At 37.8% G+C, this 25,601-nt stretch overlaps 2 protein-coding genes across 4 annotated transcripts in view; one reads left to right on the top strand and one right to left on the bottom strand.

Moving 5' to 3' along the window:
- Positions 1 to 3,147, top strand: part of CPNE3 (copine 3) — a 34,310-nt gene extending 31,163 nt beyond the window's left edge. For all 3 annotated transcript variants that reach the window (XM_037381195.1, XM_037381193.1, XM_037381194.1), the window contains one exon: positions 110 to 3,147. In XM_037381195.1, the coding sequence (XP_037237092.1) occupies positions 110 to 220 (111 nt within the window). In that variant the 3' untranslated portion in view covers positions 221 to 3,147. The remainder of the gene's footprint in view (positions 1 to 109) is intronic.
- A 1,350-nt stretch (positions 3,148 to 4,497) lies between these two features.
- CNGB3 (cyclic nucleotide gated channel subunit beta 3) overlaps positions 4,498 to 25,601 on the bottom strand; it is a 67,513-nt gene continuing 46,409 nt past the window's right edge. The window contains exons 11-18 of the mRNA XM_037381192.1: positions 21,220 to 21,361; positions 18,827 to 18,986; positions 18,316 to 18,413; positions 17,171 to 17,254; positions 14,983 to 15,101; positions 10,327 to 10,473; positions 7,607 to 7,787; positions 4,498 to 6,435 (exon numbers count right to left, since the gene is read on the bottom strand). Coding sequence (XP_037237089.1) covers positions 6,202 to 6,435; positions 7,607 to 7,787; positions 10,327 to 10,473; positions 14,983 to 15,101; positions 17,171 to 17,254; positions 18,316 to 18,413; positions 18,827 to 18,986; positions 21,220 to 21,361 — 1,165 coding nt within the window. The 3' untranslated portion in view covers positions 4,498 to 6,201. The remainder of the gene's footprint in view (positions 6,436 to 7,606; positions 7,788 to 10,326; positions 10,474 to 14,982; positions 15,102 to 17,170; positions 17,255 to 18,315; positions 18,414 to 18,826; positions 18,987 to 21,219; positions 21,362 to 25,601) is intronic.

Below are 25,601 nucleotides of genomic sequence, written 5' to 3'. Positions count from 1 at the left end.
TAAAATATCAGACTTCAAATTGGCTTAATAGAGGACATGCTGCTTACCCATCTTAGGATCTCCATTAACAGCTGGTGGAAACTGAAATTCGGTGTTCTTTTTTTGTAAGTCTCCAAAAGAAGCTCTGGCGCAGTGTGTCCTGGCAGAAGTCCCTCAGCAAGTGGTGAACTACTTCAGCACCTACAAACTGCAACCTCCTAAGAATCCTGCTGCAAAGTGAATGGCTGAGCAGGGGAGCTGAGACTTTGTGCTTGCTTTAATTCCTGTATCTGCAGACCTTGGTTCTTGAGATACTTCTGTATACATGTATACACACACCTCTGTATGGTAATCTGTTAGCTTTTGCCTGCGAATCACTTTGCCAAGTGTGCCTTTTAAGGATCAAAACTGTAATTGTGTTAATATTTGATGTTGATATGAGAGATAGGGCTTACATGGGTGCATTTTATTTTGAAAAATAAGAGTAGAAAAAAGGTTGAATATGTATAGAGAAGGGGGAGAATGGCTGGAAGTGGAAGAGCTGCGTGTTTGATAAATATAGTCAGTGGGAGTGTTCAGTTACTTTTGTGGGGATTGGCACCCAGGACTGCAGTTTCTTGGTGATCATAAAACCAGTCTGAAATGAAAAAGAAGGTATATCCCCAACAAGCAGACAAAAGTTTGTATGTGCTTCAAAAAATCTGGAATATTTCAGGCTTCTGTGTCTTATTAAGCCACCATTACAATTTTGTCATGGGACTTTGGTAATTATACAAAGTGCCAGAAGAGAGCATAAAGGCCCTCCTTGCATGCCTACTTCATGTTTGCCACTTCAGTGCCTTTGGCCAATGCCAGGGATTTATGGCAGTGTGAACGTGAGCCAAACAAGTCACTAAAGTATATATTCCTTTATAGTATGCCTTCTCTTATGGTAGTACAGGCATAAGTGGGGTGAGTTAAGGTAAGCTTCTAACATCTCAGAAGAATAGTATTGGCCTTTGAGGCTACTACTATAAAGGCTGTAAGGTAAGATGTGTTTCGGTGTGTACTGAGCTGGAAAATGGGAACTCCAGATTTTATTTTGTTGGGGGGTTTGTTTTGGTTTTGCATTCTCCCCAAGAGAGTCATGACTGTTGATTTTTAAAGTGCTTTTTGTGACATGGGAATTCACTTTTTAGTTCAGAAGTTTTATTTGATTTATAACTGCATATTTTGAAGCAAATGCAGTTCTTGGAAGTGCTACTATACTGGTTTTGTCGTATTTTTGAATCATGCTTCTTTTTCATGAGCCCGCTAATGAAAAGTGCCTACAAAAAAAAAAAATCTTCCTTCTTCCTTCCCAGTCAGAAGACGTTAGAAAATCTCTAAACTCTAATCCTATAATCATACTGTGTTTCTCTAGGGCAGAAAATTTCTGGTTTATTTTCGTGGCTTGAGTTTTTCCTTCATCATTTACATGAAGTGTAAATCATATTGTGTTTGCTTAGGGGACAGGTGAAGCTTTCTTGTCTCCCAGTTGCATACTGCTTGCTGAGGACCTCTTCTGAACCTGCTAGTGTGTGTAATGTAAGTGGATGTAAAGGTCTCATTTATTACTTCCAAAATGCCCATCTAGAGCACTGTTTTTGTAGTTTCATATTTGAAGTTAGAGTTAGACATCTGACTAATCTGATTGTGCGTGGTCTAGCGGTAACATGTAAGAACAGAACGGACTGACGTTAAATTTAGCATAGTTGGGCACTCAGGATTGCACCAGGTCATAGTGCATGTGACGGGGTATGTGACTTCTGTTTAGTTGCTGAAACTGCTCTGTGTGTGGTGGGGGGTGTTCTCCATGCATGTGTAATCCTGTCAGAAATCTGAATTCACATTAACATTGATGCATGAAGGATACGCATATTGAAATTGTCTTACACATACTCTAAAACACACCAAATGTTTTTTAGACAATTGACTAGTTATCAGTCATAAATGAGTATGTTACTCTGCACTCCATTTTCCTTAGTGGAAGGGTGTCCTAAGTAGTTTCAGCAGTGGAATACTAAGGAAGACATTTTGTTTCATATTAAGCCAAACTCCTTCTTTTTGAAAATCTAATTCATGGGGTTATATGAAAATCTACAGTCATCTTTCTATCAGTGTAGTGCGTATGTGTTGCTACTTTATACATGAATGATGATGAAGTGTCATGCCAGATATGCAACACAAAAACTGCAGAACATGGAAGTAGTTATAATGAACGTAATTGCACTGCTGCAAATTGATACTGTATGATCTTGGAACAGGAAACTGTTTCAGAGCTACATGCTCCATGTACAGAGATGCAGTAGTAATGCTTTGTCTAGATTCATTGGAGTGGATGAGTACTACTGATAGGAGTACTGGATACTACTGAAGTTCCTCTGAGCTCTCTGCCAAAAAATATAATGCTGCATCTGAGTTCTGTTACCAATTCTGTTCTAAGTTGCTGTGGAAGTGCATTTAAATGCATTTAACTGTGCCAATAGGTGTTACTGTAGTAAATACCTGCTGCATAGAAAATTCTTTGTTCTGTCTGTATTGTATACATTAATTCTGAGTTTCTACAGTAAAGAATTCATTATCAGATATTGGTAAAGTACCCCCATGTTCCTCAAGATTAGGGAATTAAATAATATATCAACGGAACCTGCTTCTCAATGTGCTCTATTTTATGTAAAAGACAAGTGTTTCACACATGACAGCAGCAAGATCCATTTTCCAGGTATAACTTCTCTTAGAGGTGTAGAGCTAACGCCTGTTGAAAAATTTGGAAACTTTCAAGTTAAGCTGAAGCAATATTCAGAGTCAAGGAATGCAGCAGATTGTGAGTCAAGGGGGAGGGGAGTTACTGTGTTTCGCCATTCTTTTGTTTACTTTTACGTGTAAAAAATGCCTTATTAGCTTGAGGGTGACAAAGCATTGTCAGTTTTGAAAAGTGAATGTGTTTGTAGGTCACTTGCGCCACCTTGTGATAAAAATGATGTATAGCAGTCTTCGTAGTCATGCTTTTTGCTATTTAATGGCCGTGAAATATACGTATGTACAGCAAAGAAATAACTTGTAACCAGAATTTTTTTACTTTCCCCTGTATTCCAGTTCTGATGGAGTGATATACAACGCCTGTGCATTAAAAATATAATTTCAGTATACTGTTCTTCCATTGTGCTTTTGTATTCAGCATTTTCTATGTAATGATAAATGCTGCTTTTGCAGTTCCTATGATTAGTATTCCACAGGCTGAGCAGCTCAGATTTATAACAAGGTTATCACGTGAGAGTAAAAATGCTTTTTCACTCGGTGGTTATGAATGTGCAGTGTATATTTCATAAGGCATCTCATACTGGCTTTTAGCAAGAAGATATTCTGAAATAGCGTGGTTTTAGCAGTGACGGTTTCATGTTCATTGCCGTGTTAGAGTTCTCTCATATCAGATTTTCCAAAACTTTTTTTTTTAAATAGCATCTACATTTTAAGTAAAGAGGCATTGAGATGTGGTTATTTTTAGTTTTCAAAGACACTGTCCTACTCCACTGTTCTGTTCCTTTACATTTAAGTGTAGTCAAGTCTGTAATGCTTTATTGAGAAACTCAGATATACTAGAGACAGTGTTGCAGTGGAGCGTAATACCATACAGAACCTGAGTGAACTTTGAGACTGGAAGTTGCATCATCTGAGTGCACTAGAGTAATTCACTTCTCCACCAGTCAAGAATCCACAGAGTAGAATTAGTTCGTGAAGGGATTTAATACATCTTAGATCTTGACCTTTCTTGTGTCATTCCTTCTGATGAAAACCCTATAAATAGTTGCAACCTGGATTCCTGGACCCTTCCTGCCCACCTCTAAAAATGGAGGAATTTGAGGAAGGGGGAAATATTCCAACAAGAGAAAAGTAGAATGCCAGAGTAAACCTGATGGATGTTGCTTCTGTGAGGCCATGATCTTCTGCAAACATTGACACTTGTCTTTCATTTGGGTCTAAGGAACTTGAGAGCTGTGCAGAACTCAGTAATACTGAAGACAGAACTGGCAGGCTTTCCTGCAATCCTGAGCTGTTAAGAGCTGTAGCAAAGCAGCAACTCATGGGATGCTCTGTTGCTGCCGTGTAACACTTGCTGCTGCAGTCTCAGCCCTTACTTTGTGATATACGTCAGTGTGTGATGGATTACCTTAAATATCCCAACAATGAAAATGTTTGCAGTTACCTCGTAGCATTTGTGTAGGCAGAAGAGGGGTCAGATCTTCTGCAATGAGAGCGTGCTTTACTCGGTAATATAAAAATGTTAAAATATGGGAGTTTATGTGGTTCTTTTTTCCTCCCTTCCATAGTGTTTTGACAACTCAAAAAAAGGATGAAAACCATATATTGTAATGAATTCATAGATCATTATTATTCATAGAAGATCTCATTTTTTAAGCAGTTCTGCAATATTTCTAGTTTTGAGATTGCATTGAGGCATTCCTGGATGTGCCTGAGATGAATAATTCTTTATGATGCATCTTATAATTTTCTACCTCTGATGTGACTTTTTTTTTTTTTACCTACCAAGTGACATACATGTAAAGGTGGTCCTACCCATGTAGCACTTGAACCTTGACCTCACTGCTAATGTGACATAACTTTCTTTTTAAAAGAGATTTGGCTTTTGGTCATGTCTGAGGATGTGTGGAATATACAGCATAAGGAATTCAGTCATCCAGCTTTTACTTGGGCAAGGTTCCCACTGATTCTGCCTAGGCTGCCAGTTTTGCCTATGATTAGAGAAGTTCAAAGTCTTTAAAGAATGCATAGCCTGCAGGATCGTATATAGCCTATAAAGTGAATGTTTAGTTTTGGCATGGTGCCTTCCTTGGTTGGCTGGTCAGCTGAGGAAGCCTGCCCTTACGCTTTCTTGGCTTGGCCTTTGCATAATCGTTTTAGCTCCCAAAACTGTTCATCCACTGGGGACTGCAGGTGGATAGGGAGAGAGAGGAGATGCAAAGCCACAGAAGAGAGAAAGGTAATTGAGAATTAATCTTCAAGCACAGCTTCAGCCTTTTGTTTAACATTGCATGCCTTTCTGCGATGAGCCAATGTTGAAGGCTGATGGTGTGGGAGCTCCTCATTAGGAAGCTGTATCACTCTCACCTGTGGCATTCATAAAGGATTTACTTCACAGGTGGTATGTAGCTCAGCTCCAGTAAGGCACAGGGTTTGCTTTGCACCATCCGTCGAGGTCTGTGATGGAGGTGAACAACTGGAGCATTGGTTGGATCTGTGTACCACAGAGCCAGTGTAACTCCTGCTTTTTGTAAAATAGCCCTTATTTTTGAAGTGGCCAGTTTAGATACCAAAATTCTTCAAAAAGTTAGCTAGTGTCAAGTGCGTGCTCTTCAGACAGCATTATTAATGCCCAACCCTTGAGAAGATCAAGCATTTAAATCAGCAGCCCAGAGTTAAAGATGATATCTAAGTCTTTGCCATGTTTATTCACCAGAGCGAAGGACAGCTGGAGCAGACGCTCATGCTTTCAGAGGACTGACAATAATTCTGCAATCTGCTTCCCCCTTGTGGATTTTGTGATTTTATTTTTTGACAATGTTTTTATTGTAGCCCCCTGTCCCAAGCTAAAACATCCCAACACACAGCCACAGTATCGCAGCTTTCTGCACTGAGCCACACTGATCACAAAAACACGTCACTGATTAAAAGTATAAGGGGAGGAGAGAGAAGGATCGAGAGAAACGTAAGTACCCTCAGCAACAATAAGGCAGTAAGAAGAAAAAGAATAACTATGGGAAACCAGAAAAAAAGATAGAAAAGAACACATATTAATAGCAAGAGCAAGCTGAGCAAAAGGAACAGCAGTAACAAAGCAAGGATAAACAGCAGAGGAAAAAAGAGAAGCAGGAACAAGACAGAGTAAGACACGAGGGAGAGCATTGACCAGACAAGAAGCGAGTGGTCCTGAAATGCAGTTGCAGCTCTAGTTCCTATTGCACCAACAATTCTCTCTTCAGGCTCAAGGGTAAGAGGTAAGTATATAAATAATTTTCCCCGTTGTGTCAGGAGAGGAGGGAGAGAAGACGACAAGCTGGGGTGGGTTTTTCTTGTGGGTAGTCTCTACTTTTTTTTCCTCTTCTGTACACAAAAGTGAAGTCACGCTTGCCCTCTGAATTCAGCAAGACAATAGATGGGGCCACAGCCCAAAGCACTGTCTATTTATTTTTTTTTCTCCTTAACTTCAACTTTAAGGATCTCTCCTTCTTCTGCTCTGGGGGATGGAGACATACTAATGATCAGAGACTCCTTACTGTTTTCTCTGCGCATAGCTGCAGGTTGAGGCTTAGCTTCTGCATTCGCCTCTTCCTTTTGTGCAGGGGGTGCAGATGAGGCCACGGGCTCCACAGGTTTCTTCTCCTCTTGTTCAGGCTTATTTGCTTTAGCTTGAGTTTCCTAGAAACAAGAAGTTAAATGTTTTCCAATGCTGCAGAAGAAATTGGTAGTCCGATTCTGTATGTATACTGGAAAGGCATAGCGTGGATACTGTGATTAATGATATGTAATATATATATGTCATACAGATTAATGGCAATACACGTAACTTTGTATTTAGATGCTGAAAATCAGTTTTAAATGAAAAATGCAATTTCAGAATCAGCACGTTAACAAAACTTATGAAAAGCTTGTGAATATTGATAGTATCTGCTTCTTATTAATACAGCAGGATGAAACAGGCACATTTTGGGGCACACAACCCTTCCTTAGGTCTTGCCTTCCTTTATGTACTTATAAAGAAAAAAATAGCGTTATGTAAATCTTGACATACTGCCTGCCAGCGGCCCAGTTCCTTACCCAAGCCTATATGCTAATAAGTTCACAAATACACAATAAATTGAGCAACATTTCTACTCCAATCATAGTGCTGTAGTCATTTGTGTAAGCACAGTTCTTTGTTTAACTTAAAAAAATAAACAACGCAGCCAGTTCAGCTATAAAGACAGAAAAGGATTCTGCTGCCTTTGGATAGGTATGTAGAACTGAGCAGGTTCTTACTAGCATTAACATTTCTCAGAACAGAGTATAATGAGGGAATTACTTTTCTTCAACTAAATTAATATTTTTTCATAAGTACAGTATATTAGAGATTGAATCAGTTTTAGCTCTGTGGGCTACACTTTACGTTTTGTCTTCGGGATTTGTGACAGCCAGAGATCTGACTTTGAATTGGGAAGTTCACCATGTGCTTGAGTCAGCTGGATCAGATTAGTGTGTTAGAATATTTCTGTATTTTCTGTTGTTTACATAGAATTAGAAGATCAGATATCCTTAGGGTCTTTGTAAAGTGCATTTTATCCTTACTTCCTTTGAGGATCTTTGTTTGCTTGCTTTTTTCCTTGCTTTTTCTTTGCTTCTGTTTTCTCTGCAGAGTCCAGGTCCAGGAAGATTTGAGACAAATTTTAGAACTGGTGTTTACAGAGATTAGGTACAGTGATTATGTCTCAGCAACTGGGGGGTTTTGCTGTTCATTGCAGTAAGGCTACGTTTTCATCTACTCTGTTTGCTCAAGCCCTCTCAGTATCTTTCAGCACCTGGAATAATCTACTCTTATTTTCTGTGGCATTACCTGAATGTCTTCTTGTCTCTTCAGCTGCAGCAGCTTAGCAAGGCCTTCTTTTCCTTTTCCTCCCAGCATCGCTTTAAACAATTTTGGAGTTTCTGGTTTCTGCCCAAAGAGACCGGCCAAGCCCTGTGGTTGTTGCACTGCTGGTCCTGGAGCAGGTTTCCCCTTCTGTTTCAGCAGCACCCTGGGAACAGGAAGGAATGAGAATGCACAGCAGTGCTGCGAAACCAAGCAAAGCTCCTGCAAAGCTAAAATGTCACATTCACAGATGAAGATCTGGCAACTTTTCCAGCCAGTTTATTTTTTTGGTCCCAGGCACTGTGGCAAGAGAAAGCTGGAAAGGGTGAGGGGTTTGCCCTAGGCTCTGGTGGAGTTGGAGACTACTGTTGAAATTGGGAGTTGTTTACCTATGTCCTGGGGAATAAACAAGTGCAGGCTCCAGTTAAGGTGTTGCAAAGCAGATGAGAGTTTGCTAAGGTGTGAAATAGCGTGGAGGGGGATGGGTGCCTGATACCTGAGGTGGCAGTCTCTTACCTGGCCTTCTGGATGCAAATCCAGAGGGTGTTTAGTGCTCAGCTGGGAGTCCAGCTGGTGCTTGTGGGAGTAATAGATTACCAAACTTAACTCCCAGCACAGCTCATCTCTCATAGGTCAGGTTAGACAGTGGTACTTACTTTTGGTCTTCTTCAGTAGAAGACAACACCCTGAAGATACAAAAATTACTGCCAATCACACGGCAGACTACATTTTCACACCCTCCCATAGCTGTACTCATTTGCAGCCGTAACAAGAAGAAGTGAGAATGAACAATGAGGATAAAGATTAGACGACAGCTCCGAGATAGATGGAACCAGAGAAAAGCATTGTGCTGCTGTGCTTTCCGTTTCTGTTAGGTTACTGCACAGTTTTCAAGGCAGCTTTTCTGTCTTTGCAAAAGCTCTGACTTAAGGCTTTTTATGATCAAGGACTAGCTTTGCAGTCTGAAGTACAGTAAATCCCATAATACTATAATTTTCTCCAGTGCCCTGTACTTTGTAACTGTGAATTTCAGAAGTGAATATTTAACTTTTTTTTAAGTTTTATTGTCATAAACTTAAAAAGTACACCTCAGCAGCTTGCATGGGTTTATTAAGTACAGGCCATACAGTGAATATTATGTAGGAGATAACAGAACAAATTTCTTGCTTGAATAAATCCTTTGAGTTTATTTCAAGGAGCCCTTTTTTAAAGGGAAGGCCAATGCGATTCCACAGACAACCTTAACATAAACCTTCCAGGGCAGAACAACTGATAATTTGATTCCAAAACTGAACATAACTACAAATCTCCTGTTGGTGCCTAGTTTTTCTAGAGACATAGCTGACCATACATAGAGCACAGGAATTTTGAAAGAATTGGTGGATGCCTAGACAGATGCGCAGAATACATGGCCGCCAGTGCAGGGCAGGTACTGCATATCTTTAAAATTAAACAGGATATCCTGTATCTACTCTGGTATCTAGGCAGCTTTGAGCTCAAATGGGTTTGCAGATATTAAGGGTGGATATTAAACTCTTGCAGTTGAGACAGACTGTCTGGAGCAAGCAGAATTTAATGGCTTGGGAGGATACGATCAGGGTGGGCAAGAAAGCAGAAGGCAGTGTGGGACAGAGCGACAGCAATAACAAGTAATGGTGGTGATACAACTTTAGAAAGAAGGTGGAGAAAAGTCAGGAAGGATAAATTGGTCAGTGGAATTGTTCCACCTTTTTACTTGTTGCTGCTGGTTTTGAAAATCAGGCAGTGAGCCCATTCTGTGTTTAGGTTCCTTGTTCCTCAGGGATGTGATAATCTCAAGATACTGTCATTTGACAACCAGGGCTGTTGAAACATGCTGAATGCAACCATCTGCTAGCACTTCCACTAAACAAAATGTCACTGCGGTGCTATGTTTAGTCTTCTCTGGTGGAACTTCAAGTCTGGCAGCAACCTTCCAACCTTTGACAGCACTGCAAGGCAACAGCTGAGAACAATGAGAGTGCTGAAGTACACTAATAATGGCAAACTGTTTTAAGTATTTGGACCTTTTACAAGGTAGAAGGGTACTAATTTTGTCATAGTTTTTATGACAAATCTGGCGATATTTTGCCCTTTTCAATCTGGGGAAATAGCGATCCTAGCAAGCTACAGCCAAAGCAAGATGAAAAGCAGTGTGGGTGTGAAATCCCATTTCAGAACCCTTTTGAACAAAATGCACACCTCTCTAGTCTTTGTATGTCCATCTTGTTGGGCCTTACTTTATATTCCTAACTACTGCTGAAGGTTTTGGAAATGCGTACAAGTCTGTGGGTGCATTGAAGAATATCTCTGTAGAAATAATTGCGAGTGTTCAGTTGCATCTTTGAAGACCTACTCCTTAACTGACATCTGTCCTGCAGTTTCTTTCTTGACTATGTCAGGAGTCCTGATATGCATCTGTATTTCCTGTTAGTTTTGTTACCTTAAGTACAACGAAGAAAACAACTGCATTCAGGACTTCATTCTATTTACTACATTTCCACCACCCTTGGAACACCTGCCAGAACCATGACTTTCACTAGATACTACCAGGCAAATCTGACCTCTAAATACAAATGTGTTTACATCAGTTACTCTTCCAAGAAAGGAATGTAAATCTGTCTAGAAGATACAACTGTCCATTCTGCGGCTAAATAATGTAATTAAAAAGCTGTTGTAGGACATACTTCGCTTTCTTCATGAGCAGTTTTTCTGAGTCAGGATAGTGCACCAGGATTTCATTGAGTGTTTTCTTGTCCAGAATGAAAAGGTTGGCAAAACCATGAGCCACCACGTCAGCAGTCCTTCGATTTCCTCCACCGGCAGCTAATAGGCTGGAATGAAAAGAAACATCGTCGGTCACATTATTACTTGCCCTAGTGAGGAATCACTTTGCTGGTGGTTCTCCATTAAAGTCGTTGTAAAGCTCACTTACATACCCAACTATTCTGCCTGATGTTCTGTAAAGGCCCTTTACAGCTGGGATTAGAAATAGCTTGCCTCTGGAAGGCAAATTGTCACTAGCAGTCAGGCATATGTAGATGCTAAGGACTGTGAGAAGTCTTGCTAGATGGAGACGTTGCTCTCAAGGGACACCCACTGCAAGGACTGCATTTGTTTTAGTCCTCATGTGAACTTGACATTTCCTCAATTTTATTGTTGAAAACTATTTCATCCGAAATAGAGCAGCACAAGTCTATTGTTACTGAAAGAGTTATTTACAATGAATTAGTGATTCTCCAAGTATTTTTGATTTCCTGAGTGAATAACTTTTGTGGGACTCTGGCTTTCAGTTTTCTCACATACCACATCTCACGTTTGAATGTTGGCAAGTTGAATGATATGGATTAGGAAGGCCTTTCAGGCTGACAGTAACAAATGTGTCTGCCAGAAACAGAAGGGTGTTTTGTTTTGAAAGTAAAGCATTAGACCAGTTTAGCAGGTGGCAGTTGGCCATAGAAAAAACATCCACATAAAAATTAGATGTAGAAATAAAAAATTGAATTCTTTGTCTTGCATTAAGCAAATGAAATGAGACTTTACTTCTCAGCTGTGGTGATAAGCAAGAGAGGTTGCATTTTGCTCTTAGTACTAAAATTGCTTTATCACTGTATTCAAGGAGATCTACTCTAAAATTTGTCCCGTAAAGATTTCCCAGTGAGTTAATATTTTTAGAGAATACTTATTAATCTCTAAATTTACAATTTATTAATAAATGATAGTCTGGACCCCATAAAACATTAATTAATACTTATCTAAAATATTAATCAATGATATATAAATATTTGTTTTAATGTTAAATACATTTACACAACATTTATAAATATTAGCTCATACAGGTAATGTATTATATTTGTTTAATAAAGGATACCATGAGGCCTCTGCAACTGTGTGTACAAGGCTATTTACAAACACACACACAGAGTCTTTTTCTGCAACCCAAGACAGCAATCAATATATGAACTCAAGCTGAAAATGCAGTATGCTGTCGTCTTTTTAAAAAATTCTGTACAATTCCTCAGATAGAATAAAACTGTTTGCACAATAAGAAAAGCAGCTAAAGAAAATGGCAAACAGCTTTTGAGTTCTGATGAATCACTTCTCAACAAGTCATTGCACAATCATTTTCAGGCTTTCCTGACATAAAGCTCATTTTATCGAGGCAGACTAGGACTAAAGAGATCAGCTTTTTCATTATGGTGATGATGTGAGGTGAATTTTACTCTTAAGGCACTCCTTGCTTGAACAGAATCATCTTTGACTAAGGACAGCGTTATGGATTTCATCACTGAATCTATTTTGGCTAGTGTGCTAAGAGTTACATGATCAAATTTTTAAAAATTATGTAAATTTGCCTTGCAATGGTTCTTGATAATGTAATATCTGTATTAACAGAGAAATTTGCTTTTTTTACCTTGCATTTTTAACTCCGGTTGTTAGCCTGAAATGCTGTAATATGAGATGATGCCTTTTGAATAATTATGCTAGCAAATTTAATTTTGAGGTATAAAGTGAAGACTGTTCATCTGGTTGTTTGGTGGTGTTTTTTGGTTTTTTTTCAGTAGCTGTCTCTATGGGAAACTGCTATTCATTGAAATTAGCAAACCGATCAAGGGAATGATGTGTATCAGCTGTTGTGGCATCTCAGCTCAGCACCTATGTGCGTATGGAGAGAAGTGGTAAGTCAGGAAAGGGAAATAGGTCTGGATCTTGCTTCTGAGCACGATGTCAAACACCAAAGGGCAGCAGCTGCCACTTCATGGGAAATCCTGGGCCAAAGTGGAAAACGTAATCTTTCACAAATCTAAATACTCCCTGTAGGTTTGATTTTTTTTTTTTAATTAAAGTTAAAGTTACAAAACAGCTGAAAGGCTAAAGCTGAGACCAAACATTTAGCGATCTTCCCATTAAACATTTACATAGAATGGAGAAATATTTTCATTTTTCCAGAATTACCATTTTCCAATAGGAAATAGTTCTAGTGAAATATCGGTAAATGGATGAATGAGGACATCTGGCTTAAAGTATAAATTTCTCTGGGCTAATGAAGTGTTGTGTTATAGCTGAATTTCTCTCAATTGTCTGTGCAGACAGGCTCTCATTAAGGCAGCAATCTGTTTGCCTCTGATTCTGAGATTATTTTGCTTCCCCAAACTGATATTATCTATACAGGAAAGTAGGAAATGAGGGTAAGATGTTAATTGGAAGGCAACTCCTATTACTTAATGTGTTTCTGTAATAATTTTAAAGGATGAAATTGGCAAAGGACTTGTTTGAACATTAGTCTTGCATTGGCCTTCTAGTATAATTCAGGGAAATCTTCTGAAATAAACATTTCTTTGTTTTCTTCAACTCGTTTGCTCTGAGAGACTTCTTAAGCATCATTTACATGCATTTTGAACAAAGTGAGATTAAATAACAAGTGTCTTATCGATCATGTAGTTAAACCACTCAGAATGAAGCTGACATATTTCTCTAAACAAATCTTGAATGAGAAATCAGAAGGAAATCAGTCTGATATCAGATGATAACCATGCTATGAATACTGAGGGGAAAACTTGGATGTGATAAATGAAGCAATATTTCATCCATTAAAGAATATTTTTTTTCATTTGCTTCTGCTATACAGTATTCAGAAGACCTTGACAAAACTTATATAGAAAGATGCTATACAAACTCATTATTTTCTAACACTTTGCCACAAGGAAGAGGATAAATCTCTACCAGTAACACTTAGGGCTTCATGTCTTTGCTTTTCTTCAATTTTGAGATGTCTGCCAGCTGCTGTGTCTTTTCTCCTTGAGTTTATCAACTGCCTGACATTTATATGCAAATTACATGTGCCTGAACGGGTATGCTGCCACAGTAGGTCGATGATGAATAAAACAAGACTAGAAGTGTAGGATTGTAGCATTGCTGAGGGATTTACTGGCCATATTTGCAATTATATAAAAAGTAACGTACTGGGAAATGGATCTTTAAAGGCTATTGTGTAGTTCTCATGTGGAAACAAGTGCTCACCTGCTAGATCAAAAGTCTGAAAATCCCTTCCATGTTTTAAAAACAATTATTATCATTTCTCAGTTTAAAAAATAAAGTTCTTGTTCCAAATACAAGACTAATAAATAATTGAAAAGTATGTGTGTGTTACCTATCTGGGCTGCTGTAGCTTTTTATTTTATCTGTTCTTACTGAAGACCAGCACATTCTCAGCCTTTACACATAACTTGCAATACAATACAGCGTTTTGTTTTGGGGCTTTGCTCAGGTATTACATTGTCACACAGAGAAATACCTTTCAAATAACCTTCCCTCAAAGAGCTGATACGATTTCACTTTCCCACTCAGTGAAAAAGGTGTGTATCTATGGGATATTTCAGGTGTTTTCCACTTGAGGGCTGAGCAAGTTCTGTACGCACAGCACTGGATAAACGTGAATGTTTCCCCTACTATAAAGGGAGACACAAGCAGAAGATAAATGTAAACCTGGCACGGAGCTGATAACTGCTTTTCAAAAGGCAGATTAAAGCTACCAGCAAGAGGATTAACAATAAGAGGAAGGCAGCTGGAAGAAATCAAGGATCCAGTTTATCACATGCAGCAGCACATGTATTTTATTACTTTTCCTCCGGCCAACCTCAGCAGGGGTTGTAGTGCCTAAAATGTAGCACTTGGTTGGCTAATTAGGGAACATGGCACATAAGAGTTAATGGATTTTGCATAGCAGCCACGTGGAGAAAATAGAAAACATTTGTAGTCACCAGAGAAAAATTTTCTCCTCCAGATACACTCAGACCCCAAAAATCTGGTCTGTCAGACTTTTTCTTGTTTTCTATGCTCTTAAAAAAATATGTTTTCGAAATGTAGGTAGCTGATTTTTGGCAACTTAATTCCTACTTCAGCTCATAAATGAACCGGTTTTATTTGCAATTTTAGATTTTTTTAATCTCTTTTGTTGGGAATTAATCATTTTTACCATCTGCTATGTAAAAGCACCTAGTCTTACTATCCAGGCAATAAAATGCATTTGGTCTTGCTGTATTGCAGATGTCAGAACATGAAGATGCGATAAATCTTTTAAATGCTGAAGGAGATATTTGTCTGTATATCCTTGTGTACATTGCCTAAAACACCAGTCTCAGACCTTGCCAGATTAGTCTCTGATGCTTCCCCTTAGATTTTCTTTCGCTTACCTGCATCTTCTTGCTCAGTGTTCTCTTGGTTGATCCTACCCACTTTCTAGCCTCCCCATGGCAGCTGTCATGCTTACCATAGAAAAGTTAAACAACCATTAATTATTTGACCAGTTCTAAAGAGAGTGTTAAAAATAGCAGTGGACCTACCTGATCTCCCCAAATACAGCTCCCGCTCTTAGTGTAACCAGGACTTTTTTACCATCAGGGCCTCCAAGGACTTGAACTTCACCCTGTTTGATGATATACATCTCTCTGCCAATCTCTCCCTGGGCACACAAACACATAAAGATACCATGTTTCAGCAGGGCAGTGTTATTTTTGTTAGAATAATCTGACAGGCTCTTCTTCCACCCTCTCATAAACAGGTTTACTGGTATTATGGAGAAATGAATATTTGTGCTACTTGTCCTTGCACTAAGCACAAGCACAAGGGCTGACTTTGGCAGTTCTGATTGTGATGTGGGACAGTATTTGAACAGCAGTAAGATCATCTAGGCCATCTTGGAAAAAGAAGATTAGATAGTAATCAGGATTGTAGCAATCATTTCCACCAACTGGGGGAAACTAAAGTACTGCAGTAGTATATTTAATAATAGAGAAGTACGAAAAATCCTATGCTTCATGGTCTAAAAAGCTTCACTTTTTACACTATTATGTCTAATTATCACTTACCTAATATAAAAGGAAAATAAAACTAAATGATCATTCAAAACTTTGTCAAATTCTATGTTATTACTGGATGGTTAAGAGATTATTGGTTTATTTATTGTCCTGCACATGATCTACTAGGATTCAAGGGTGTGACATCAGTATATACAATAAAGCAGGCAAACTGGAGTAATATAATGGACTTTACAAACATGATCATAAAAGCCCTCACAACATCTCAGTAAGGCAGGCAAATAACTATTTTTTCAAGCAGCAATTTAATTTTAAAATTGAAAAGGCAACAACAAAGCTGGAACTGAAAATGTAGGGCTTGCACTTCCTATCCCTGCACTTGCTCCTCCAAGCCTGCATGCAGAGCCTCCTCCGTACAGTATGATGAGGCCAACATACATCCAAGGAGGAGGGAGTTTGAACAGAGTTTTGTTCTTTACTATGTGTTACAGCATTAATAGCATATACTATGGTTGTTGGTCACATAGCAGAACTGTACAAGTGAAAGGTCTTTTAGCTCTGAATCAAGCTGGAATAAATTGATACTTCAACTTCTCGTAATCCATCCTAGTTAGGAACTGTTTGCATCTGACTGAAGTATCAAAACCTTGTAACTGTTGTTTATTATCTCCTGTTGTAGTAAGAGTCCCAGCCACAGTCTAAGATGCTTTTGTGCTGTGCATTGTACAAGCAAGTACACCAAACTACTCTTCCACCCTTCCTAGCCAACAGTAATTCTGTGACTGGTCTTTCAAGGGACATACCTGATCCTTCAGTCATTCACAAATGTTTGACTTCTTACACTGGAATCAGTAGGACTACCTCAGCATTCAGGAAGAGGATCACATGCCTAACTCTTGGAGGGAACAGGACCTTAAGGAATATGCGGGACGAGGGCCACTAATGACAAGTTAAGGGGTTCTAATGCTCAATTCCGAGTGTGGTATGAACTGTGGGTCACTTGCCAGAACAGTAACAGTACTGATCATCCCCCTCCATGCTTCAATTACATCCTGCGCTGCATATGAGTATGTTTACATGTCTTCTGAACAGAGACTTGGGCTCGCTTGATCAGAAGCTGAGCTATCTACCTGTGTTACTATAAGGCCATGTATGTTTCAGCCAAAATGCTAAGAGAAGACAGATGTCTCTGCTAAGGGACGGTGTGACGGCATTCAGCTGGAATTCTGGAGATGGCTCAGAGCTGTGAGTGAAGGCAGAGCAAGATCATACCCTGCTGTAAGAAGCAGTGTATTTTCTACGTCCTTGGGTAGTTCCACTTAAGAGTTGCTGAACACACAAATGAAGTACATGCAAAGCATCATAAACTGAGACCTGTAGGCTATGTTTGTATGTATGTGTGTATAAAAACAATTAAGCTTGCTCCATTTTAAATACTAAAACTTCATGTTGTATCATTAGATAAGCGATATTTCCATTAAATACTTTCCCATATTGCTGTAATTTTACGTTTGATAATGTAAGTAATAAAATCCATATTGTCTTGTTCTAGGTTGAAATTTGAGAGCACATTTGTATTATTACACAGAGTACCTACTTTTATGCTAATTCACTCAGGATTAGTTTTTTCTTAAGGACACTGTTGACTGTTATCTGGACTTGTTTTCTAAAAGACATACTATAATTATTATTTGAAAGAGACAACAATGCTCACCTTTTTGCAGACAAAGTCACCAGGTAAATACACAATGGATTTCAACCTTAACAGCATGTCATATATCATCTGTGTATCACATCCCTGTGAAAATAGAATTGATTGCTCTATTAATTCAGTAGCACAAGTGACTTCTAGTGCTTACACTGGGGAGCAAAACCCAGCAATACATGAATCATCCAGGAATTCATAAGTGGAGTGCAAACTGAAAATATAAGGTTCAGCTTTTTAGAACAGAGAGAAGACTGAAAGAATTGTTATTTTAGATACTTATAAAGTTCTCTTCTTTTTTTACGAAGTAAGCTTCTGTACATCTAAATTTGCTGTGAAAGCTCAGCTCAGTTAGTGACATGTTCAGAGCTTTATGGGTCTTCTATGCTAAATTTTTTTACTGATCCAGGTTAAAAAAGCAGATCAAGATCCTGTCAAATGTTGGTATGAACCTATGAATTCCATGTCTTCAGCAAGTGTGCCAGAAACCATGCAGCTATGTAATGTTTATACAGAAATATGATGTGATTTCTTGCAATTATCCTAACAAACAAATTAGCGTTAAGGTAACTGTATGTCAAGTCTACTTCTAAAAATGCAATGTCTCCTCATATTTCATGTCAGAAATCCAGCCTTAAAGGTACCACATTTAAATTGTATCTCTGGAAAACTACCATTATAATAAAGAGAAAGCTCCTTTGCACAAAAGTTACTAAAAAAGTAGCATTCAGTACATGAAAGTTATGTTGCTAGAGCATATAACATTTGGGATCTCTCAGGCAGACCTAGGCAATATACAGCAAGGTGGACTGTGTTAAAAATTACATTCTTTTGTGTCTGACTCTTGAAATTAGTTATTCTCCAAAATCACTTACAGCCTGACCATAACATCAGCTTTAGTATGTTGATATAACAGGACTGTGCTTTAATGTCATTTGATTATTTTTTTTTTAAAATCTCTGCTTTGCCACAAAATATTCAAAGGCAGGCACTTGGCTTTGTCCTGGCATGTCTCCGTTAACTGAGATATTTCTTAGACCTATTTTGTCTTCCATATTAACAAACATGTTCTTAAGTGCTGCAAGATGCAAAAAACCAAGGATTCTGTGTCAGGAGTACCACACATTTCTACATTCTCCTGTAAAACTACTTGCTTTGAATAAGTCAACTTTATTGACGATGGCAAAGTTCACATCAATTGCAATGGCTAGTTGCATTTTGGCTGGCATCTGCTCCAGTAATTCTGATTCATCTGTAAAAGAAAAAAAAAAAAAAAAGAGTAAACTCAGTTAGTTAGAAAATATAAAGGAAGAATGTCCATAAAAATGAGCATTGTAGTAGAAAAATAGCTTAATGGAGCTATTCCAGCACTCGTGAGTTCAAATGAGGAAGCTGCTAATATGCTTTTACTAAGATACTGTCTTTTAAGTTACATATCTTGTGTGAAGTTATAACCAGAACATTACATAAATGAATAGAATTTGTGAAGTAGTGTGTGTCATATTGCTTTGTAGTTTTTTTTCTATTCTAAAGTAAATTGAAAAGCCTCCTCTCACTTCTTGCATGCAATTCAGAAAAGGAGAAATGTGAATTTCACCTTGTATCTGTAACTATGGAACCACTCTCAATTGGAGTTGCTACGTAACTGGAATTGGAAAGCCTTACCCAGCATTCCCTGAGAGTCCCATGTGTATTCGTACCAGGTTCGAACACGATTTTGGACCAGTTTTGGAATAGAATAAGTGTTCATATAGGAGACAGTGTTGTCCATACAGGAACGGTAGTAGTTCTGTCCTGCTGTAGCTGCTCCAATTACATCTCTCATCTGCAAGCATCAGTTGTTGTTACTACACATTTCAGCAAAAATAGCCTTGATTTGAATATCTTGTCAACAACATATAGAAAGAATAAAACACTTGTTTGCAAAATCACTGATTAATTATACATTCAGCTGCATGTTTTGAGTAAGTGCTTCATCTGCTTTTTCAGAAGCATTACGAATTTAATCTAATTGTGTTGAACAGTCTATGATTTTAAAGGAATCATTTGCAGGTTTTAGCCTATTCTTCTCTCTCATGTTTCTGGACATCGATGAAAAAAATATATATAATGCTTTTCTTAAAAATCCATAATAAAGCTACTCTGCATTTGGTGTGTAATACAAGTTAGAAATGAAGCAAACTGGGCTGATTTTCTCCAATAACATCAGCTGCCACCCCCAGAATTAAGATCCTGCCACTGTTTAATTAGTTAAGATAATCTAGATCAGTCCTAGAAATGCACTTTGAGTTGAATGGTTACCTTGAAGTTTTTAGTGCATTCCATGAATTTGACATATTACACAAATGTAATTTAGTTTTTACAAAGTATGAGTTAATGCTCATAGATCTTCTTCAAAAGCATAACTGCATAGACGTGCTTTTAGTAGAATGGCTTCATATTGCAGTGGCCAAGGATTAGTGTGCCGGTGGGCTGAGTTCTGCTTTTTATTACAGAAATGCAAATGACTGCAATATGAATAACAATTTTTAGGCAAGTGTTCTAAACCAGGAATAACTCAGTAATTTTGAGAGCTCTTTCTAAACAGGAATTGTAACAAACTCCAATGAAGCTGTTTGTGTGTTAAGATTTAAGGTTTGAGTCTGCAGATGACTATACTGGTTACAAAAACTAATCTGCAGAATCTTCATGGGGCATGGTTCTGTCATCAACAATTATATCAGTTTAGGAAAAACTGATAAATATGCAAACTCTGAAATTTAATCCAATATACTTGAATTCAATAGGTACTTTATATGAATTATCTTGTTTTATTTCTGGTAATTCTTGTTTGTGGATAAATTTTAAATCCTATAGGCAAGAGTCTGTTTCGTGGTGATTATCTTTTGTTGCACTTATAAACAGCAAGAGACACATGCAATTTTTAACTGTTTGATATGAACTTTTCAAATGCTGTATGCAAAATTAAATTTCAGTTTTCATCTTTTTTTTTTTAATATTTCTTACAATAACAGATGTACAAATCAAAAAGTCTGGAATGATTTCTACAGAAATCCAATAAGACATTCTCACACAGGAACCATAGCATCTGTTTTTCTGTAGGTAAGGTATTATAAAAGCTATGGATCTAAAGCCTAAGTTTAATAGTTATAAGCCAGAAATATTTTAGTTATATTCATCCGGAAGTGTAACTGATTGGCTGTGCTGTAGGCTTTTTTTCCCCTTCTGCCAAATGAGAACCAAAAGAGATAGAAAACAGTTTATTTTCAGGTTAACAAATATATTGTTGTTTACGGAAGAGAGTAGAATTCTAGTTTGACAAAAATAATAGGATTCCCATTAACTATTATTAACTATATTATTAAAAATAATAGTATTCCATTGGCAGTAGTTGCAAGTGTGACATTCAATAATTTGTACATATTCATATTATACCTACAATTATAATTTTTGTATCAGATTTAACAGTATAATGTGAATGTCAAGGAGCTGTCTCCTTGGCTGTAAGGAAGAAAAAAGGAATTATACATAGGTTCAGGAATCACCCCTGTACTGCAGAGTCTGGCTTTAAATCATCATGTGTGCAAAAGGGCTACAAAACTGGGAACTGATTAATCACATAGAATCCTTTAGGCTGGAAAAGACCTTTAAGATCATGGAGTCCAGTCATTAACCCAGGACTGCCAAGTCCACCACTAAACCATATCCCTAAGCACTGCATCTACATATCTTTTAAATACCTCCAGAGACGATGACTCTACCACCTCCCAGGGCAGCCTGTTCTCATGCTTGACCACCCTTTCAGTGAAGAAATTTTTCCTAATATCCAGTCTAAATCTCCCCTGGGACAACCTGAGGACATTTCCTCTTGTTACTTGGGAGAAGAGGCCAACACCCATCTCACTATTTGTCAGAATAAGTATGGATGACAGTTAGAGGGACATTCAGATGGAAGCTAAACTTTTCCCCAGAACTAAACTCCATTAAATTGAATATATTATTGCTACATTACAGTAATTTGGACATATCTAGTTATTGTGGTTTTTTTTTTTATGTACCTGACCAATTAAGCTGGAGAAGACAAAGACACCCAAGAAAAAATTCAGCAGTTGAAAAATTATCTCAAAGAGAGTTTGTGGTTCTGGAAGGCCACCGATGGTGATCAAAGTACGAACCGCCCAGTAGTAACACCTCAGATACCTGTGGATACAGACAGCATTTTTGTTATTGCACGTAGGTACTTATGTGGTTGGAGTTAAACATATACCTGCCTGAGCTGGGCCTTTCAGTGATGCGTTTTCAGTTTAAAAGACCTTCAGCATTTTTTATAAAGGGTTATGATTTTTACAAGCGATACAGTTATGTAAATCATATTGAGCTGAATGTTCTCATTGACAGCAAAATAAGAATATATGGGAAATGCAGAGGTTACTTACTGTTCTCCAGTAACTCTGCAGCATTACAGAAGACTTGTGTAACAAATTGCCAAGGTGATCATTACAGTGTTAGAATGCTACCAGTGAAGATGACCTGATGTTAAAAGCAGTTTAAAAGTGTTAAGAGACTTCCCAGAGTTTATCCGTAGCATACTAGATGCACACACATCTGAACATCTCTTTCTAGGCTTCATTTGATGACAGCAGTGTGAAGCCTTATGGTGGGCACAAGAAATGCAGTTCCTTTGTTCTTGTGTTCATTCATTTTCCTGCCCCTTTGACCACATCGGTCTTCCTCCCACTCTGCCTCTGAGCACCCTTCATTGGCTTTGCCTCCTAGGTTGCATCAAAGTTACATGTTTCCACAAGCTGTCTGTCAATCCAGCTTCTCCAAACCACTTCACTTATTCAGCACTGAAAGGTTGACTCCTGCATTAACTTCTCCTAGCGGCTGGAGTCCACTACGCCTTCTGTCACCTCAAAAAACACTTTCTTGCCTTCTTCACTACTTTCCCTCACATCTAGGAAGAGCTGTATGTCAGTGGGTACAAAACCGCCCTGGTAATGCACTTCAAGGCTTTCCTAGAACCAAATCTAGCAGTGAGCAATGGTCAGGCACTAAGACTCTGCTTCAGCATGTGGCTTATATTGACTCCTTCACAGTACCCGTCTGCTGCCTGTCACCTCTCATGCCTGAAGCGTGCCGTCCTTGGACAAAAATTTTTTTGGTCTGTTTATACAACCCTCTTGTATAGCCTTATGCATGACAGAACCTGTTGCATTCAAGTGGTGTGTTTCTATTAGTATGGTAATGCAAGTTTATGAAAACAACAAAGGACCTAGGACATGGGCAGATTTAATTTATTGTTTTTATTATTGTTATCATTATAGTCATACTAACTCTCTTATTTTTATATATATATGTGTGTGTGTATCTATATATGTAAAGTGCCTTGATATCTCTAAGGTTCTGTTTTAAATTTCTTTCTAGAACATGGCACCATTAGTAATGCATCATCCCCCATACTGTGCAGTGGGGATTAATTAATTCAAATCACTGTTGTGAATGTGCTATCATTTCCTTCTTTTCTGAGCTAACAAGTAATTGGTTTAGGAATAATTTTAAAAGCCTCCTATTAGAATTTGACTTCCTAAGTCTATGTACAATCAGACTTCAGCTTCACTAATGATTTGGAGTGGAAGTTTGTTTTTCTTAATTGTACAATGATAGAAATGTACAATTTCTATTTCATCTATGTCTATTGCTTCTGAAGCAACAAAGATGCCTTCTATTTGTTGAATTTTATTGATTTTATATTTAAAAAAAAAACCAAAAAACAACAAACACAGAAGAAATACTTGTGGAGATGTTTGTTTTGAAATAGACAGGCTTTCATTCATCTTCTCATGCTGACCCTGGATCTGAGACCACCTGAACTGTTTACAGACCTTAAGTATACATTTCAGTTTGGTGGCCTCCACTTTGAACTCCTCCTTTATTAAGATATGAACTCCACTGCTATTAATAAATGCTCCATATAATAATACAATTGGAGGGTCAGTTTTGTGCAAATATGAGAAAATAAATTTGCAATAACAAACAATTCCAATGAATGTTTTTGTTTAAATCACTCAAAAATGTTTCCAAGTCTTCCACCTAAAATGTCAGGCTTTACCAAGCAATTGATTTTTCATTACAAAGTCACTTTTTTCTTGGTTGCAGATTAATGGAATGCAGTAACAATGATCACTTTTACCATAGTTCTCTAGTTTTAGATCTTAACAGCTAGAACTGTCTGTTTTTATTCAGTCTTTAAGTCAAAAAATTCATTGCATATCTGCCATCGTATCATTTTTTCCTTGGTAAGGATGCAAAACGAACAGCTGGATTATACCACTATAATATTTTCACTTGAGTTAAAAAAAAAAAAAAATCATCACCTATTCATGCTTCTAGCAAAGTGCCTAAGTGGCAACTTTCTCTTAGGCTTCTGTAGCATAAATATATAGTAAGAAACAGCCTCAGGTCTGCATTGGAAGAATTGCAGATTTAAGCATAAAATGATGTCTCTAGCTTGTTTTAGGGGAATTATCATATAAAGCATATTAATATCTTATTCATTTGCCATAACTGAGAATGCTGTAGTGCTTGAAACATGTATGATCTATTAATGTAAAAGTAAAGAAATTAACATTACTTCTGTGCTAGTTACTATAGGAAACAAAAATAATTAGCCAATTATTTTTATTTTTAATATATTTATTTTAAAAATACTTATCTATTTTAAAATAAATATTTAAATAAAAATAATATATTTTTTTAAATAATTAGCCAACAAAAAAAGCCCTCACCCCAATGGCCTTGGGTGCCAAGCTTGCTAAGTCCGCCATGACAGATCATACAATCTTCGTTCTGGGAATGTTTAAAAAGAATGAAACCAGCTCCTCAAAGGAATTTAGGGGTCACATTCTTCTTTGCAGTGTTGTGTATCCAAAATGTGACAGATTTTTTTTCAGATCTGCTCACCCCTTTCTGAAGTTCTAGTTAATAGAGGATATTATTCTGTAATTTTACTCCAAAAGAAATTTTCTACCGACAAAGTCACACAATATCACTATCTCTTAGGCACAGGTTTGTATTTTCTCAATTTACGATTTTTATTGTTTGTATTTTGATCTGAAATGAAAGTTATACAGTTGAAGTATAAAGCAGGTTTTTCCCTAAGAAGGGGAGAAATGAGATTGTAAGTTTTAAGGAAAGCCAGAAAAAACAGACTCCTATTTCAACAGTACTAGCAGCTCTGCTTCCTACTAGCTAGTGTCTGGAAACCATCATTGCTTACCATACAGCTTACTAGCCTGCTATAAAATAACTGTTGAAGCAAACAACATGAGACAAGAAAGGGTTTTTCTCTCTTCACAGCATAGACAGTATGTTTACCCTTCAGGCAATCAGACTACTAGATTTTGCCCTAAAATAGGTCCTAGGTATGAAAACATTCAGAAACACTGTGAATAAGATACCTTCTAATATTATGCCAGTAGAGATACCTCTTTCATAAAAGTCCATTTCAGAATATGCTACACTTCTTACATGGTTTTGTTTAATACAGGTAAATCAAATCTTTGTGCATGTGGCTCTCGGTCTGAGATGGTATTCACACATTCATTTCAGCCCAGGGAAGCATTATTTCAGGGCTATCACATTCCACTCCTCAGATTACAATCAGGATGGGTTTAAGCAGAGTGAAGAAGTGGCCTTTCTAACCTGGTTCTCTAATGACCTCCTTCTTGGCACCTCGTTTTCTTGAGTGATCTATTCATCAGGTGGCTGTAGGTATGATGAACTCAGACAGAATGGTGTAAAGTACAAAGCTTTTATTTAAAAAGTACGGCTGCAAGTAGCAGGTCTGAAAGCGTTAGGTCTGACGTGAGTTTGGCTGTGCATTTGCAGGTTGTCTGGAGGCACAAAACTGCTTCTGTATCGCAAGCCCTGCGGATGTGACACATCAGACCTATTGCAATTGCAATGTATAGCTGAAACCCACGAGACACCTTTTAAGATCTGCCAGTCTTAACTGTGCATTGGGCAACACATACCAAAGGGGTAGAGCTGCTCTACATGCATACAGTGACCATTATCTGGGACTTCCAGGTATCTGCTAAGTCTGTGCCCAGAGCAGGAAGGCAGCAAGCTATAGAGAAACATTATCAGGATGCAAATAGGTATCTTGATTAATAAATATGCTAAAGAATTTTGCAGACTACTTATGGATGACTTGCAAACATCAAAAAAAATATATATATCATGAGCAAAGTGGAATGTTTTGTTTTGCCTAAATTTAATGCTGACCTGGGAGGCTTGCATGAGAATTTCAGATTCCTAGTTTTAATTCTCCTTATGGGGAGTGATGAAAGAGGCAGATATTTCTGTGGGACAATTCAGAATAATGATATTACATTCCTGCCTTGAATCCCTTTCTGGAAGATTTGTCCATTTTCCT

Source organism: Falco rusticolus, chromosome 3 (genome assembly GCF_015220075.1).
Source record: "Falco rusticolus isolate bFalRus1 chromosome 3, bFalRus1.pri, whole genome shotgun sequence".
NCBI lineage: Eukaryota > Metazoa > Chordata > Aves > Falconiformes > Falconidae > Falco > Falco rusticolus.
Note: the sequence above shows the minus strand (reverse complement) of the source record. Positions and strands in the feature narration are given on the sequence as shown.